This window comes from Lipotes vexillifer, unplaced genomic scaffold, assembly GCF_000442215.2.
Source record: "Lipotes vexillifer unplaced genomic scaffold, Lipotes_vexillifer_v1.1 scaffold37, whole genome shotgun sequence".
NCBI lineage: Eukaryota > Metazoa > Chordata > Mammalia > Artiodactyla > Lipotidae > Lipotes > Lipotes vexillifer.
In genome coordinates, this window is record NW_006791811.1 from 3,888,863 (window position 1) to 3,903,132 (window position 14,270).

Sequence of the window (14,270 nt, forward strand, 5' to 3'; positions counted from 1 at the left end):
TTTATTTTTGGCTGCGTTGGGTCTTCGTTGCTGCGTGGGCTTTCACTAGTTGTGGCAAGCGGGGGCTACTCTTTGTGCTGTGCACGGGCTTCTCATTGCAGTGGCTTCTCTTGTTGTGGAGCTTGGGCTCTAGGCGGGCAGGCTTCAGTAGTTGTGGCACGCAGGCTCAGTAGTTGTGGCGTACATGCTCTGCGGCTTGTGGGATCTTCCCGGACTAGGGATCGAACCCGTGTCCCCTGAATTGGCAGGCAGATTCTTAACCACTGTGCCACCAGGGAAGTCCTCTGCTGACTTTGTTTTGTAGTTCTTAATGAGGGATTGTGTGACTTTAAATAGATTTTCCAGTACAGTTTATCCTGGTGGATTATTTGGTGGAACTAGGTTAAGTTATGGCTGTAATCTTGCTGTGATAAGCTACATAGTGTTATTAATTACGTCAGAGTTACTATGTCTGAACTGTTAGCTTTTCCATTTCTGACACTATACCAATTATCACTACACTATTTTGTTAGCTGAAATTTTTATTCGATAGGGATTTCTTTTCTTTCTTCTCTACCTAACTGGGCTATATTTTGAGCATTTTTGATAGTGAGGAGTTAGTGGAGTTAGGAGATAGTGGAGTTAGTGGAGTTAGGAGATAGTGAAGAGGAGTTACCGTAGCAATGAAAAAAGCATTGTCTCTGGAACCCAGAACCTGACTGCCTGGGTTAGTATCCCAGCTCCACTGCTTATTAGCTATGTGCCTCTAGGCAAGTTGCTTTATCTTTCTGTGTTTTGGTTTCCACATCTATAAAATGGAGATAATAACAGTACCTACCCATAGGCTAGTTTTGAGGGCTAAATGTGTTATAACATGTAAGACATTTATACAGTACCTGGCACAAAAGTGCTCAGTAAGTAGTAATATTATCTTTACCACATGTTCTTTTTTTGTTATTTTTCTCAGACATCTTGTACTCACTGGTATTCCTAGCTATCAGCTGGTTCCGCCTCTCCACTTTGGTACAGCTTAGTAAAGGTTTATTGCTACCGAATGGGGAGGTAAAGTCTCCATTGTAGGCTGTGGGTCTGTCTTATTGTGGTCCTCAGAGTTTGAAGGGGAGGAATCACAGTGATCCAGCCCAACATTTTGCAATTGCCTGGTATACAGTGTTCCCCCAAATTGACATGTACAGTGTCAATGAAGAGTTGTTAAAGATAACAACAACTACAAAGAACATTTGTGCATGGATGTGAATTAGCTTGAAATAAAGGTAATGCCCTGTATAATTCATTAAAATTTCTACTTATTCTGTGGATTTCATGATTCTTTTTTTCTTAAGCATGTTTTCAAAGTACTTTTTTCCCCCCATATCGTTTGGAATATATAAACAGAAACATAGGGAATTTAATATCTGTATAGCTTAAAATTTTAAAGTTTTTTTAGTAATTATTCTTAAATTGACATTCTAAAACATTTTCATGTCTTATGGGACAGTTCTTTGTAACCAAAGTTGGAATGACAACTTTGAGCAAGTCACCCCCTTCCTCTGTAAGTGGGAATAGTAGTATGTATCTCATAAGGTTATTGTGGAGATTAAATGATATAATAAATATAAAGGTCTTAGAATTTTTTTTTAAGTGCCAGATATTAACTATTATTGCTTAGAATGTTTTTTTAAAGCACCAGATATTAACTATTATTGTTACTAATATTTATTCTTGAATTTTCTTTCATATTTGCCTGGGCATGCTAAAGATTAAAAAAAATGACTTTTTTTTTTTGTTCCACAGAGCAAGTAGAATTACCTGTTGTGGCATCAGTCAGTGCTTCAGTAATTAAATCTCCATCAGATCCTTCACATGTGTCTGTTCCTCCACCTCCGCTCTTACTTCCAGCTGCTACCACAAGGAGTAATAGTACATCTATGCCTAGTAGCATACCCAGTGTAGAAAACAAACCTCCACAGGCTATTGTTAAGCCACAGATCTTGACCCATGTTATTGAAGGCTTTGTAATTCAGGAGGGATTGGAGCCATTTCCTGTAAGTAGTAAGCAAATTTGTATTTTTACAATTATTCATGTAGCATTATCTTAAAATGTATAATCCGTTGTTATCTAATAAAAAGCTTGTAATTTTATCTCAAAAGTTGTTAATCTTTTATCTACAATTTCTTTATATATATCCTTTATATATTTCCAGAAATACTTCTGGGATTTTACGCTAGCTATTTAAATGTATAAACTAAGAAGAAAAATTTCAGGATATAAGGATATCAGTTTTGTAATTTTTAGAGAAGGCAATTATATGTTTACTCCAATGAAATAAACTTTCTATTATTTTTAAGGGGCTTGAAATGATACCTAAAGTGCATTAGTTTCTTTTTAATGGTGTTTCTTGTCTAATATGATACTTTGTGAACTTTAACTTGAATACAGAAAATAATAACTTCCCAGTGATCTCATACTTCTGATGTTACCCAGTTGATGCTTTAAAATTAGCAAATAGATCTTTTCATTATTCTTAAATCTCAGCCTTCAGTCAGATTTCAAAAATGTTTCAAAATGTTCACCTCAAAATTGAGGTGCTATATCTGTCACTAAGAGTATTGTGATTTGAGACTAGCTGTACATTACGGCTACACTAGCTACATTACATACTAATATCCAGAGATGAACATTTTCCCTTAGAAAATATACCAAGACAAGTGGCCAAAATCAAAGCCCAAATCAGACAAGAAAACAAAATTATGTATTTTGAAGGACTTTGAACTGATTTTTCAGATTCACAGGTAGTGCATTGTGATTGCACTGATAGTTGACTGTCTAATCAGTTGCCTTTGCTTTCAGTTTACTGTGTGTATATTAAGCTTGGATCTAAGAATCTCTGATATATAGTGAGTGGAGAAACGGGTTTTTTTCTCTCTATTCCTTAGTGATTGGATCCTGGCTCTGCCACATATAGACTGTGTAACCTTTGTCAAGTCATTCAGCCTTTTTGAAATTCATTTGTCCATCCAGCAAATGGAGGTGATACTTTGCTCTTAGGGTTATTGTGAGGACTAAATGTGCATAAATTGCTCTGTGTAGTGCCTGGCACTTAATGGCCATAGCTGTGATTATCAGTTATTACTAGTGACAGTTACAACTTCTTTTTTCAGATTACAAAAGTAATATGTATTATTTTTTTAATGGAGAATTTGGAAAATGTAGAGAACAAATAATCCTCAGCAATACCACAGAGTATATTTTAATATATATATTTTTTCATATGATCAAGGTTATTATTATATATACAGTTCAGCTTCTTTCGCTTAGTATATCTTGAGCATTTATTTTCTAGTTTGATTAATAGTACTTAGGAAACATTTTGAAAGGTTACATAACATTTCACTTTCTGGACAACTTAATTTATATAATCCTTCCATTACAGGTGGCCCCCCATATCCACAGGTTTCACATCAGGGAGTCAACCCAATCATAGATCAAGAATTAAAAAAAAAAAAAGTCTACAAAGTTCCAGAAAGCAAAACTTGAATTTGCCATGCACGGGCAACTATTTACTTTGCATTTACATTGTATTCAGTATTATAAGTAATCTAGAGATGATTTAAAGTATATGGGATGGGACTTCCCTGGCGGTCCAGTGGTTAAGACTCTGTTCTCCCAATGCATTGGGTTCGATCCCTGGTCAGGGAACTAAGATCCTGTATGCCATGTGGTGTGGCCAAAAAAAAAAAAAAGTACATGGGAGAATGTGCATAGGTTATATGCAAATAATACTCCATTTTACATAAGGGACTTGAGCATCTGCGGAATTTGTATCCTCTGGAGTCTTGGAACCAATCCCCTGCAAGTACTGAGGGACAACTATGTTGTTGGACATTCAGATTTCCATTTTTTTGCTGTTCAGATAGCCCGGAAAGGAATATCTTTGTATGTAAATTATCCACATTTGAAATCCACATTTTAAATAATTGCTTCTTTTTTTGTTTGTTTGTTTGTTTGTTTGCTTTTTGCGGTTCGTGGGCCTCTCACTGCTGTGGCCTCTTCCATTGTGGAGCACAGGCTCCGGACGCGCAGGCTCAGCGGCCATGGCTCACGGGCCCAGCCGCTCCGCGGCATGTGGGATCCTCCCAGACTGGGGCACGAACCCGTGTCCCCTGCATCGGCAGGCAGACTCTCAACCACTGCGCCACCAGGGAAGCCCTTAAATAATTTCTTTAGCATACATTCCTAGAAGTATAGGTATTGGATCACATTACATATGTATTCAACGTATGTATTCATAAGACTCCTGATATATATTGCCAAATTATTTTCTGGAAGATTATTTAAATTTATTCATATACCAGAAGTGTATACTCTTAGCAGCACTGAATATTACAGTTTTTTCAGCAATGAGTTTTCCATTTTTTCTTTTTTTGATTATAATAGGTTGCTGAACTAGGGAGTCAGGAGACTTGAGTTCCTGATTCTGCTTTTGTAAAGAAATCACCTGCATATTTTTGTTTGTTTGTTTTTTTTTTGGATAGGCTTTCCTTTGTTTTATTTTTTTAACACCTTTATTGGAGTATAATTGCTTTACAGTGATGTGTTAGTTTCTGCTTTATAACAAAGTGAATCAGCTATACATATACATATATCCCCATATCTCCTCCCTCTTGCATCTTACTCCCACCCTCCCTATCCCACCCCTCTAGGTGGTCGCAGAGCACCAAGCTGATCTCCCTGTGCTATGTGGCTGCTTCCCACTAGCTATCTATTTTACATTGGTAGCATATATAAGTCCATGCCAGTCTCTCACTTCGTCCCAGCTTACCTTTCCCCCTCTCCATGTCCTTAAGTGCATTCTCTACATCTGCGTCTTTATTCCTGTCCTGCCCCTAGGTTCTTCAGAACCGTTTTTTTTTTTTTTTTTAGATTCCAAATATATGTGTTAGCATATGGTATTTTTCTCTTTCTTACTTACTTCACTCTGTATGACAGACTCTAGGTCCATCCATCTCTCTACAAATAACTCAATTTCGTTTCTTTTTATGGCTCAGTAATATTCCATTGTATATATGTGCCACATTTTCTTTATCCATTCATCCGATGATGGACACTTAGGTTGCTTCCATCTCCAGGCTATTGTAAATAGAGCTGCAATGAATATTTTGGTACATGACTTTTTTTGAATTCCCACCAACAGTGCAAGAGGGTTCCCTTTTCTCCACACCCTCTCCAGCATTTATTGTTTGTAGATTTTTTTTTTTTTTCGGTACGCGGACCTCTCACTGTTGTGGCCTCTCCCATTGCGGAGCACAGGCTCCGGACGCGCAGGCTCAGTGGCCATGGCCCACAGGCCTAGCTGCTCCGCGGCATGTGGGATCTTCCCAGACTGGGGCATGAACCCGTGTCCCCTGCATCGGCAGGAGGACTCTCAACCACTGCGCCACCAGGGAAGCCCTGTTTGTAGATTTTTTGATGATGGCCATTCTGACTGATGTGAGATGATACCTCATTGTAGTTTTGATTTGCATTTCTCTAATGATTAGTGATGTTGAGCATTCTTTCATGTGTTTGTTGGCAGTCTGTATATCTTCTTTGGAGGAATGTCTATTTAGGTCTGCTGCCCATTTTTGGATTGGGTTGTTTGTGTTTTTGATATTGAGCTGCATGAGCTGCTTATAAAGTTTGGAGATTAATCCTTTGTCAGTTGCTTCATTTGCATATATTTTCTCCCATTCTGAGGGTTGTCTTCCATTTTGTTTGTGGTTTCCTTTCCTGTGCAAAAGCTTTTAAGTTTCATTAGGTCCCATTTGTTTATTTTTGTTTTTATTTCCATTTCTCACGGAGGTGGGTCATAAAGGATCTTTCTGTACTTTATGTCATAGAGTGTTCTGCCTGTGTTTTCCTCTAAGAGTTTTATAGGGTCTGACCTTACATTTAGGTCTATAATCTATTTTGAGTTTATTTTTGTGTATGGTGTTAGGGAGTGTTCTGATTTCATTCTTTTACATGTAGCTGTCTAGTTTTCCCAGCACCACTTACTGAAGAGGCTGTCTTTTCTTCATTTTATATTCTTGCCTCCTTTATCAAAAAATAAGGTGACCATATGTGCGTGGGTTCATCTCTGGGCTTTCTATCCTGTTCCATTGATCTATATTTCTGTTTTTGTGCCAGTACCATGCTGTCTTGATTACTGTAGCTTTGTAGTATAGTCTGAAGTCCAGGAGCCTGATTCCTCCAGCTCCGTTTTTGTTTCTCAAGATTGCTTTGGCTATTCGGGGTCTTTTGTGTTTCCATACAAATTTTTTGTTCTAGTTCTGGGAAAAATGCCATCGGTAGTTTGATAGGGATTGCGTTGAATCTGTAGATTGCTTTGGGTAGTATAGTCATTTTCACATTGTTGATTCTTCCCATCCAAGAACATGGTATATCTCTCCATCTGTTTGTATCATCTTTAATTTCTTTCATCAGTGTCTTATAGTTTTCTGCATACAGGTCTTTTGTCTCTTTAGGTAGGCTTATTCCTGGGTATTTTATTCTTTTTGTTGCAGTGGTAAATGAGAGTGTTTCCTTAATTTCTCTTTCAGATTTTTCATCATTAGAGTTTGGGAATGCAGGAGATTTCTGTGCATTAATTTTGTATCCTGCTACTTTACCAAATTCATTGATTAGCTCTAGTAATTTTCTGGTAGCATCTTTTCGATTCTTTATGTATAGTATCATGTCATCTGCAAACAGTGACAGCTTTACTTCTTTTCCAATTTCGATTCCATTTATTTCTTTTTCTTCTCTGATTGCTTTGGCTAAAACTTCCAAAACTATGTTGAATAATAGTGGTTAGAGTGTGCAACCTTGTCTTGTTCCTGATCTTAGAGGAAATGGTTTCAGTTTTTCCCCATTGAGAGCAATGTTGGCTGTGGGTTTGTCATATATGGCCTTTATTAAGTTGAGGTAAGTTCCCCCTGTGCCTACTTTCTGGATGGCTTTTATCATAAACAGGTGTTGAATTTTGTAGAAAGCTTTTTTTGCATCTATTGAGATGATCGTATGGTTTTTCTCCTTCAATTTGTTAATATGGTGTATCACATTGATTGATTTGTGTATATTGAAGGATCCTTGCATTCCTGGGATAAACCCCACTTGATCATGGTGTATGTTCCTTTTAATGTGCTGTCGGATTCTGTTTGCTAGTATTTTTTTTTTTTTTTTTTTTCTTTGGTACGCGGGCCTCTCACTGCCGTGGCCTCTCCCTTTGCGGAGTACAGGCTCCGGACGCGCAGGCTCAGCCCCAGCCGCTCCGCGGCATGTGGGATCTTCCCGGACCGGGGCACGAACCCGTGTCCCCTGCATCGGCAGGCCGACTCTCTACCACTGCGCCACCGGGGAAGCCCTGTTTGCTAGTATTTTGTTGAGGATTTTTCTATCTATGTTCATCAGTGATATTGGCCTGTAGTTTTCTTTCTTTGTGACATCCTTGTCTGGTTTCGGTATCAGGGTGATGGTGGCCTCATAGAATGAGTTTGGGAGTGTTCCTCCCTCTGCTATATATTGGAAGAGTTTGAGAAGGATAGGTGTTAGTTCTTCCCTAAATGTTTGTTAGAATTCACCTGTGAAGCCATCTGGTCCTAGGCTTTTGTTTGTTGGAAGATTTTTAATCACAGTCTCAATTTCATTGCTTGTGATTGGTCTGTTTATATTTTCTATTTCTTCCTGGTTCAGTCTCGGAAAGGTGTGCTTTTTAAGAATTTGTCCATTTCTTGCACGTTGTCCATTTTCTTGGCATATAGTTGCTTGTAGTAATCTCTCATGATCCTTTGTATTCTGCAGTATCAGTTGTTACTTCTCCTTTTTCATTTCATTTCAGTTGTATTGATTTGAGTCTTCTTGCTTTTTTTCTTGATGAGTCTGGCTAATGGTTTATCACTTTCTTTTATCTTCTCAAGAACCAGCTTTTAGTTTTATTGACCTTTGCTATTGTTTCCTTCATTTCTTTTTCATTTATTTCTGATCTGGTCTTTATGATTTCTTTCCTTCTGCTAATTTTGGGCTGTTTTTGTTCTTCTTTCTCTAATTGCTGTATGTGTAAGGTTAGGTTGTTTATTTGAGATGTTTCCTGAGGTAGGATTGTATTGCTACTAACTTCCCTCTTAACTGCTTTTGCTGCATCCCATAAGTTTTGGGTTGTGTTTTCATTGTCATTTGTTTCTAGGTATTTTTTGATTTCCTCTTTGATTTCTTCAGTGATCTCTTAACGAAGAGATTTAGTAGTGTATGGTTTAGCCTCCATGTGTTTGTATTTTTTAGAATTTTTCCTGTAATTGACATCTAGTCTCATACCTTGTGGTCAGAAAAGATACTTGATACAATTTCAGTTTTCTTAAATTTACCAAAGCTTGGTTTGTGTCCCAGGATATAATCTATCCTGGAGAATGTTCCATGAGTACTTGAGAAGAAAGTATATTCTGTTGTTTTTGGATGGAATGTCCTATAAATATCAGTTAAGTCCATCTTGTTTAATATATCATTTAAAGCTTTTGTATCCTTACATTCATTTTCATTTTGGATCATCTGTCCATTGGTGAAAGTGGAATGTTAAAGTCCCCTACTGTGATTGTGTTACCATCAATTTCCCCTTTTATGGCTGTTAGTATTTGCCTTATGTATTGAGGTGCTCCTATGTTGGGTGCATAAATATTTACAAGTGTTATATCTTCTTCTTAGATCGATCCCTTGATCATTATGTAGTGTCCTTCTTTGTCTCTTGTAGTAGTCTTTATTTTAACGTCTATTTTATCTTTTACGAGAATTGCTGCTCCAGCTTTCTTTTGATTTCGATTTGCATGGTATATCTTTTTCCATCCCCTCACTTTCAGTCTGTATGTGTCCCTAGGTCTGATGTGGCTCTCTTGTAGACAGCATATATATGGGTCTTGTCTTTTGGTGGGAGCATTTAATCCATTTACATTTAAGGCAGTTATCGATATGTATGTTCCTATTACTGTTTTCTTAATTGTTTTGGATTTGTTATTATAGGTCTTTTCCTTGTCTTGTGTTTCCTGCCTAGAGAAGTTCCTTTAGCATTTGTTTTAAAGCTGGTTTGGTGGTGCTGAATTCTCTTAGCTTTTGCTTGTCTGTACAGGTTTTAATTTCTCCGTCGAATCTGAATAAGATCCTTGCTGGATAGAGTATTCTTGGTTGTAGGTTTTTTCCTTTCATCACTTTAAATATGTCGTGCCACTCCCTTCTGGCTGTCAGTTTCTGCTGAAAGATCAGCTGTTAACCTTACGGGGATTCCCTTGTATGTTATTTGTTGTTTTTCCCTTGCTGCTTTTAATATTTTTTCTTTGTAATTAATTTTTGATTAATATGTGTCTTGGCGTGTTTCTCCTTGGGTTTATCCTGTATGGGACTCTCTGCGCTTCCTGGACTTGATTGGCTATTTCTTTTCCCATATTAGGGAAGTTTTCAACTATAATCTCTTCAAATATTTTCTCAGTCCCTTTCTTTTTCTCTTCTTCTTCTGGGCCCCCCTATAATTCGAATGTTGGTGCATTTAATGTCGCAGTGGTCTCTGAGACTGTCCTCAGTTCTTTTCATTCTTTTTTCTTTATTCTGCTCTGCAGTAGTTATTTCCACTGTTTTATCTTCCAGGTCACTTATCCGTTCTTTTGCCTCAGTTATTCTGCCATTGATTTCCTTCTAGAGAATTTTTAATTTCATTTATTGTGTTGTTCGTCATTGTTCTTTGCTCTTTAGTTCTTGTAGGTCCTTGTTAAACGTTTCTTGTATTTTCTCCATTCTATTTCAAAGATTTTGGATCACCTTTACTATCATTACTCTGAATTCTCTTTCAGGTAGACTGCCTATTTCCTCTTCATCTTTTTGGTCTGGTGGGTTTTTTCCTTGCTCCTCCATCTGCTGTGTGTTTCTCTGTCTTCTCATTTTGCTTAACTTACTGTGTTTGGGGTCTCCTTTTCACAGACTACGTGTTCATAGTTCCTGTTGTTTTTGGTGTCTGCCCTCAGTGGCTAAGATTGGTTTAGTGGGTTGTGTAGGCTTCCTGATGGAGAGGACTGGTGCCTGTGTTCTCGTGGATGAGGCTGGATATTGTCTTTCTGTTGGGCAGCACTGCATCTGGTGATGTGTTTTGGCGTGTCTGTGACCTTATTATGATTTTAGGCAGCCTCTCTGCTAATGGGTGGGGTTGTGTTCCTCTCTTGCTAGTTGTTTGGCATAGGGTGTCTAGCACTGTAGCTTGCTGGTCGTTGAGTTGAGCTGGGTCTTAGCGTTGAGATGGAGATCTCTGGGAGAGCTTTCACTGTGTGATATTATGTGGAGCCGGGAGGTCTCTGGTGGACCAGTGTCCTGAACTCAGCTCTCCCACCTCAGAGGCACAGGCCTGACCCCCAGATGGAGCACCAAGACCCTGTCAGCTGCATGGCTCAGGAGAAAAGGGAGAAAGAAAGAAAGAAAGAAAGAAAGGGAGGGAGGGAGGGAGGAAGAAAAAATAAAATAAAATAAAGGTATTAAAATAAAAATCTTTAAAAAATTATTAAAAATAAAAAAATTTAAAAGTAATAGAAAGAAAGAAATAAGAGAGCAACAACACCAACAAACAAATCCACCAATGATAACAAGCACTAAAAACTATACTAAAGAAAAAAAAAAGAAATAACGGACAGACAGAACCCTAGGACACATGTTAAAAGCAAAGCTATACAGACAAAATCACACAAAGAAGCATACACACACACACTCACAAAAAGAGAAAAAGGGGAAAAAAAAAATATATATATGTATTAAAAAAAAAAGCGAGCAGCCAAATCAATAAACAAATCTACCAATGATAATAAACTCTAAATAGTAAAGTAAGGTAAACATAAAATCAGAAACAAATTAGATGCAGAAAGCAAACCCCAAGTCTACAGCTGCTCCCAAAGTCTGCCGCCTCAATTTTGGGATGATTCGTTGTCTATTCAGGTATTCCACAGATGCAGGGTACATCAAGTTGATTGTGGAGCTTTAATCCGCTGCTTCTGAGGCTGCTGGGAGAAATTTCCCTTACTCTTCTTTGTTCGCACAGCTCCCGGGGCTCAGCTTTGCATTTGGCCCCGCCTCTGCGTGTAGGTCGCCAGAGGGTGTCTGTTCCCGCTCAGACAGGACAGGGTTACAGGAGCAGCTGATTAGGGGGCTCTGACTCACTCAGGCCGGGGGGAGGAGGTGCACGGAGTGCTGGGCGAGCCTGCGGCGGCAGAGGCCAGCATGACATTGCACCAGCCTGAGACATGCCGTGTGTTCTCCCGGGGAAGTTGTCCCTGGATCACAGGAGCCTGGCAGTGGCGGGCTGCACAGGTTCCCGGGAGGGGAGGTGTGGATAGTGATCTGTGCTTGCACACAGGCTTCTTGGTGGCGGCAGCAACAGCCTTAGCGTCTCATGCCCGACTGTGGGGTCCGTCCTTACAGCTGCAGCTCGCGCCCGTCTCCGGAGCTCGTTTGGGTGGTGCTCTGAATCCCCTCTCTTCGTGCACCCCGAAACAATGGTCTCTTGCCTCTTAGGCACGTTTAGAGTTTTTCCCGGACTCCCTCTTGGCTAGCTGTGGTGCACTAACTCCCTTCAGGCTGTGTTCACTCAGCCAACCCCAGTCCTCTCCCTGGGATCTGACCTCTGAAGCCAGTGCCTCAGCTCCCAGCCCCTACCTGCCCTGGTAGGTGAGCAGACAAGCCTCTCGGGCTAGTGAGTGCTGGTCGGCCCTGATCCTCTGTGCAGGAATCTCTCCGCTTTGCCCTTTGCCCCTAATTCTGTGTTAGTGTGTGGAAACTTTTCTTCCTTCACAGCTCCCTTCTGGAGGTGCAGGTCCTGTCCCTATTCTTTTTTCTCTGTTTTATTCTTTGTTTTTTTTTTGCCCTACCCAGGTACGTGGGGGGTTTCTTGCCTTTTGGGAGGTCTGAGGTCTCCTGCCAGCGTTCAGTAGGTGTCCTGTAGCAGTTGCTCCACGTGTAGATGTATTTCTGGTGTATCTGTGGGGAGGAAGGTGATCTCCGCGTCTTACTCTTCCGCCATCTTGAAGGTCTCCTCCTCTACCTGCATACTTTTAATATTAGTTCCCTTCTTTATTTTTCTTTTATGTATGTATGTATTTATTTATTTTTGGCTGTGTTGGATGTTCATTGCTGCGCGCAGGCTTTCTCTGGTTGCGGCGAGCAGGGGCTACTCTTCTTTGTGGTGTGTGGGCTTCTCATTGCGGTGGCTTCTCTTGTTGCGGAGCCCAGGCTCTCAGCGCACAGGCTTCAGTAGTTGTGGCACATGGGCTCAGTAGTTGTGGCTTGCGGGCTCTAGAGCACAGGCTCTGTAATTGTGGTACGTGGGCTTAGTTGCTCTGTGGCATGTGGGATCTTCCTGGACCAGGGCTTGCACCCATGTCCCCTGCATTGGCAGGTGGGTTCTTAACCACTGTGCCACCAGGGGAGTCGGGTTCCCTTATCTTTAAAATGCATATGATAATGATCTATCCTGAGGAGATACAAATAAATAAAATAAAAAGCTTTGTGCGTGAAAAATAAATCTTAAAAGTTATTGCAGGAAAAAAATATATTAAAGGTACTGGCTCATCAAAATTTATTACTGATATTTTAAAAAACTTTTTAGCCTACCTGCCTAAACTAGGACCCTTGGTTCCATTTGACTGAGACTTTGAAGCATCCGTACTGCTCATGAACTGCAGTATAAAGCATTTATGTTCAGGTTGCCTAACCTTTTCTCAAGGAATAAGGCCCTTAATGAATGGATCTGATCAGTCGTACAAGTAAATTATCACAGATACCATTCGTTTCAAGACATTTTTAAACTGTTTTTGAAAATCTTTTAAAAGATTATTTTATTTTGTTCTGTCTGTCTTTTAAAGGTGAGTCGTTCGTCTCTGCTGATTGAACAGCCTGTGAAGAAAAGGCCTATTTTGGATAATCAGGTGATAAATTCTGTGTGCGTTCAGCCAGAGCTACAGAATAATGCAAAGCATGCAGATAATTCATCTGACACAGAGATGGAAGACATGATTGCTGAAGGTTTGTGGATTTTTCTTTAAGATGCCCTTTAACTTTGACTTTTATTGTTTGAAATAAGACATGGGTATTTATTCCACACAGATTTTCACTTGGAAGTATTTACTTTTTTTCTCATATAATGTATTTGACTAAAATAGTGGGAAAGCTAATCAGACTCTTAATGGTCATATAATTAAAATAGCAAGAATGGTGTTAATTTGTATACTATCAGTTTGACATTTGAAGGAGTGTGGTTGGGAAAAGTTCCATTATATATGAAACTAATTCAGAATTTTAGGATCAAAACAACCAATTCTCTTTCTTAAGCAGACTTAAGTAAATGACTATTTTACTGAGTTTGCTTAAAAATTTAGAGCTTCTGGGTTGTTTGGTTTTAGACTTTATGTATTCAGATGTTTGATATCAGGTGGCTATTACAGTTGTGTTAAGGACGTAGTCTTCAATCAAAAGGCAATTAAGTTTGTTCATAGAGGAAAATATCACTAAATCTTCTCAGTGTCAAACAATTTTTTTTATAGACCTTATTCTAATAGTGAATATTCCATAAAAGTCAAAGTGGTAATGCAGAGTGACTGTAGGAAAACAAACACAAATAAATGCAAAAATGATATATTTTACTTTTTATTGATTCTGATCATGGCTCTGCAGTTGATACCGTTCAGTTTAATTAAATAGCATTTAATATAGTCAGAGCTCTGTAATAGTGAATTAATTAATATCTCTAATTATTCTCAATATATTAATATATTTCATCTAAAATTAATTTATTCATTTTGTAAATATTTACTTAGCATATATTATGTGCCTGTACTTTGCTAAAATTAAGTAAAATAGCATGCTGGTAAGCAAAATAGATACTGACTTGGCTCGCAGTTTTCCTAAGTCTTAAGAGGAAGGCACCTCTGTCATTGTGGTAATTTATGAACTGTTGCAAAGTATTTATCACTGTTTTACTTCTTATTTGAATAGTGAAGAGTATGATGGTAGTATAAAATTTTTTTACTGCTTACGTTGAGTTCAATTTGATTTTTTTTTATTTAAAAGAATGTTAAACATGAAAATTTTCAAACATACATACAATTAGAGAGAACTGTATCATGAATCCCAACTCACCCAGATGCAACATTACCCAATTTTAAACATTATTTTGCCACACCATCTTCATCCATCCCTTTTGTTTCTTTCTCCCTACGTTCCCCCCTTCTCTCTTTCTCTGTTGCTTTTTCTCTTTCCC

At 38.8% G+C, this 14,270-nt stretch overlaps 1 protein-coding gene across 3 annotated transcripts in view; it reads left to right on the forward strand.

Annotated features, from left to right (window-relative positions):
- The window catches only part of PHC3 (polyhomeotic homolog 3), a 79,746-nt gene that overhangs the window by 50,631 nt on the left and 14,845 nt on the right, over window positions 1-14,270 (forward strand). For all 3 annotated transcript variants that reach the window (XM_007464735.1, XM_007464734.1, XM_007464733.1), the window contains 2 exons: window positions 1,774-2,024; window positions 12,877-13,036. In XM_007464735.1, coding sequence (XP_007464797.1) covers window positions 1,774-2,024; window positions 12,877-13,036 — 411 coding nt within the window. The remainder of the gene's footprint in view (window positions 1-1,773; window positions 2,025-12,876; window positions 13,037-14,270) is intronic.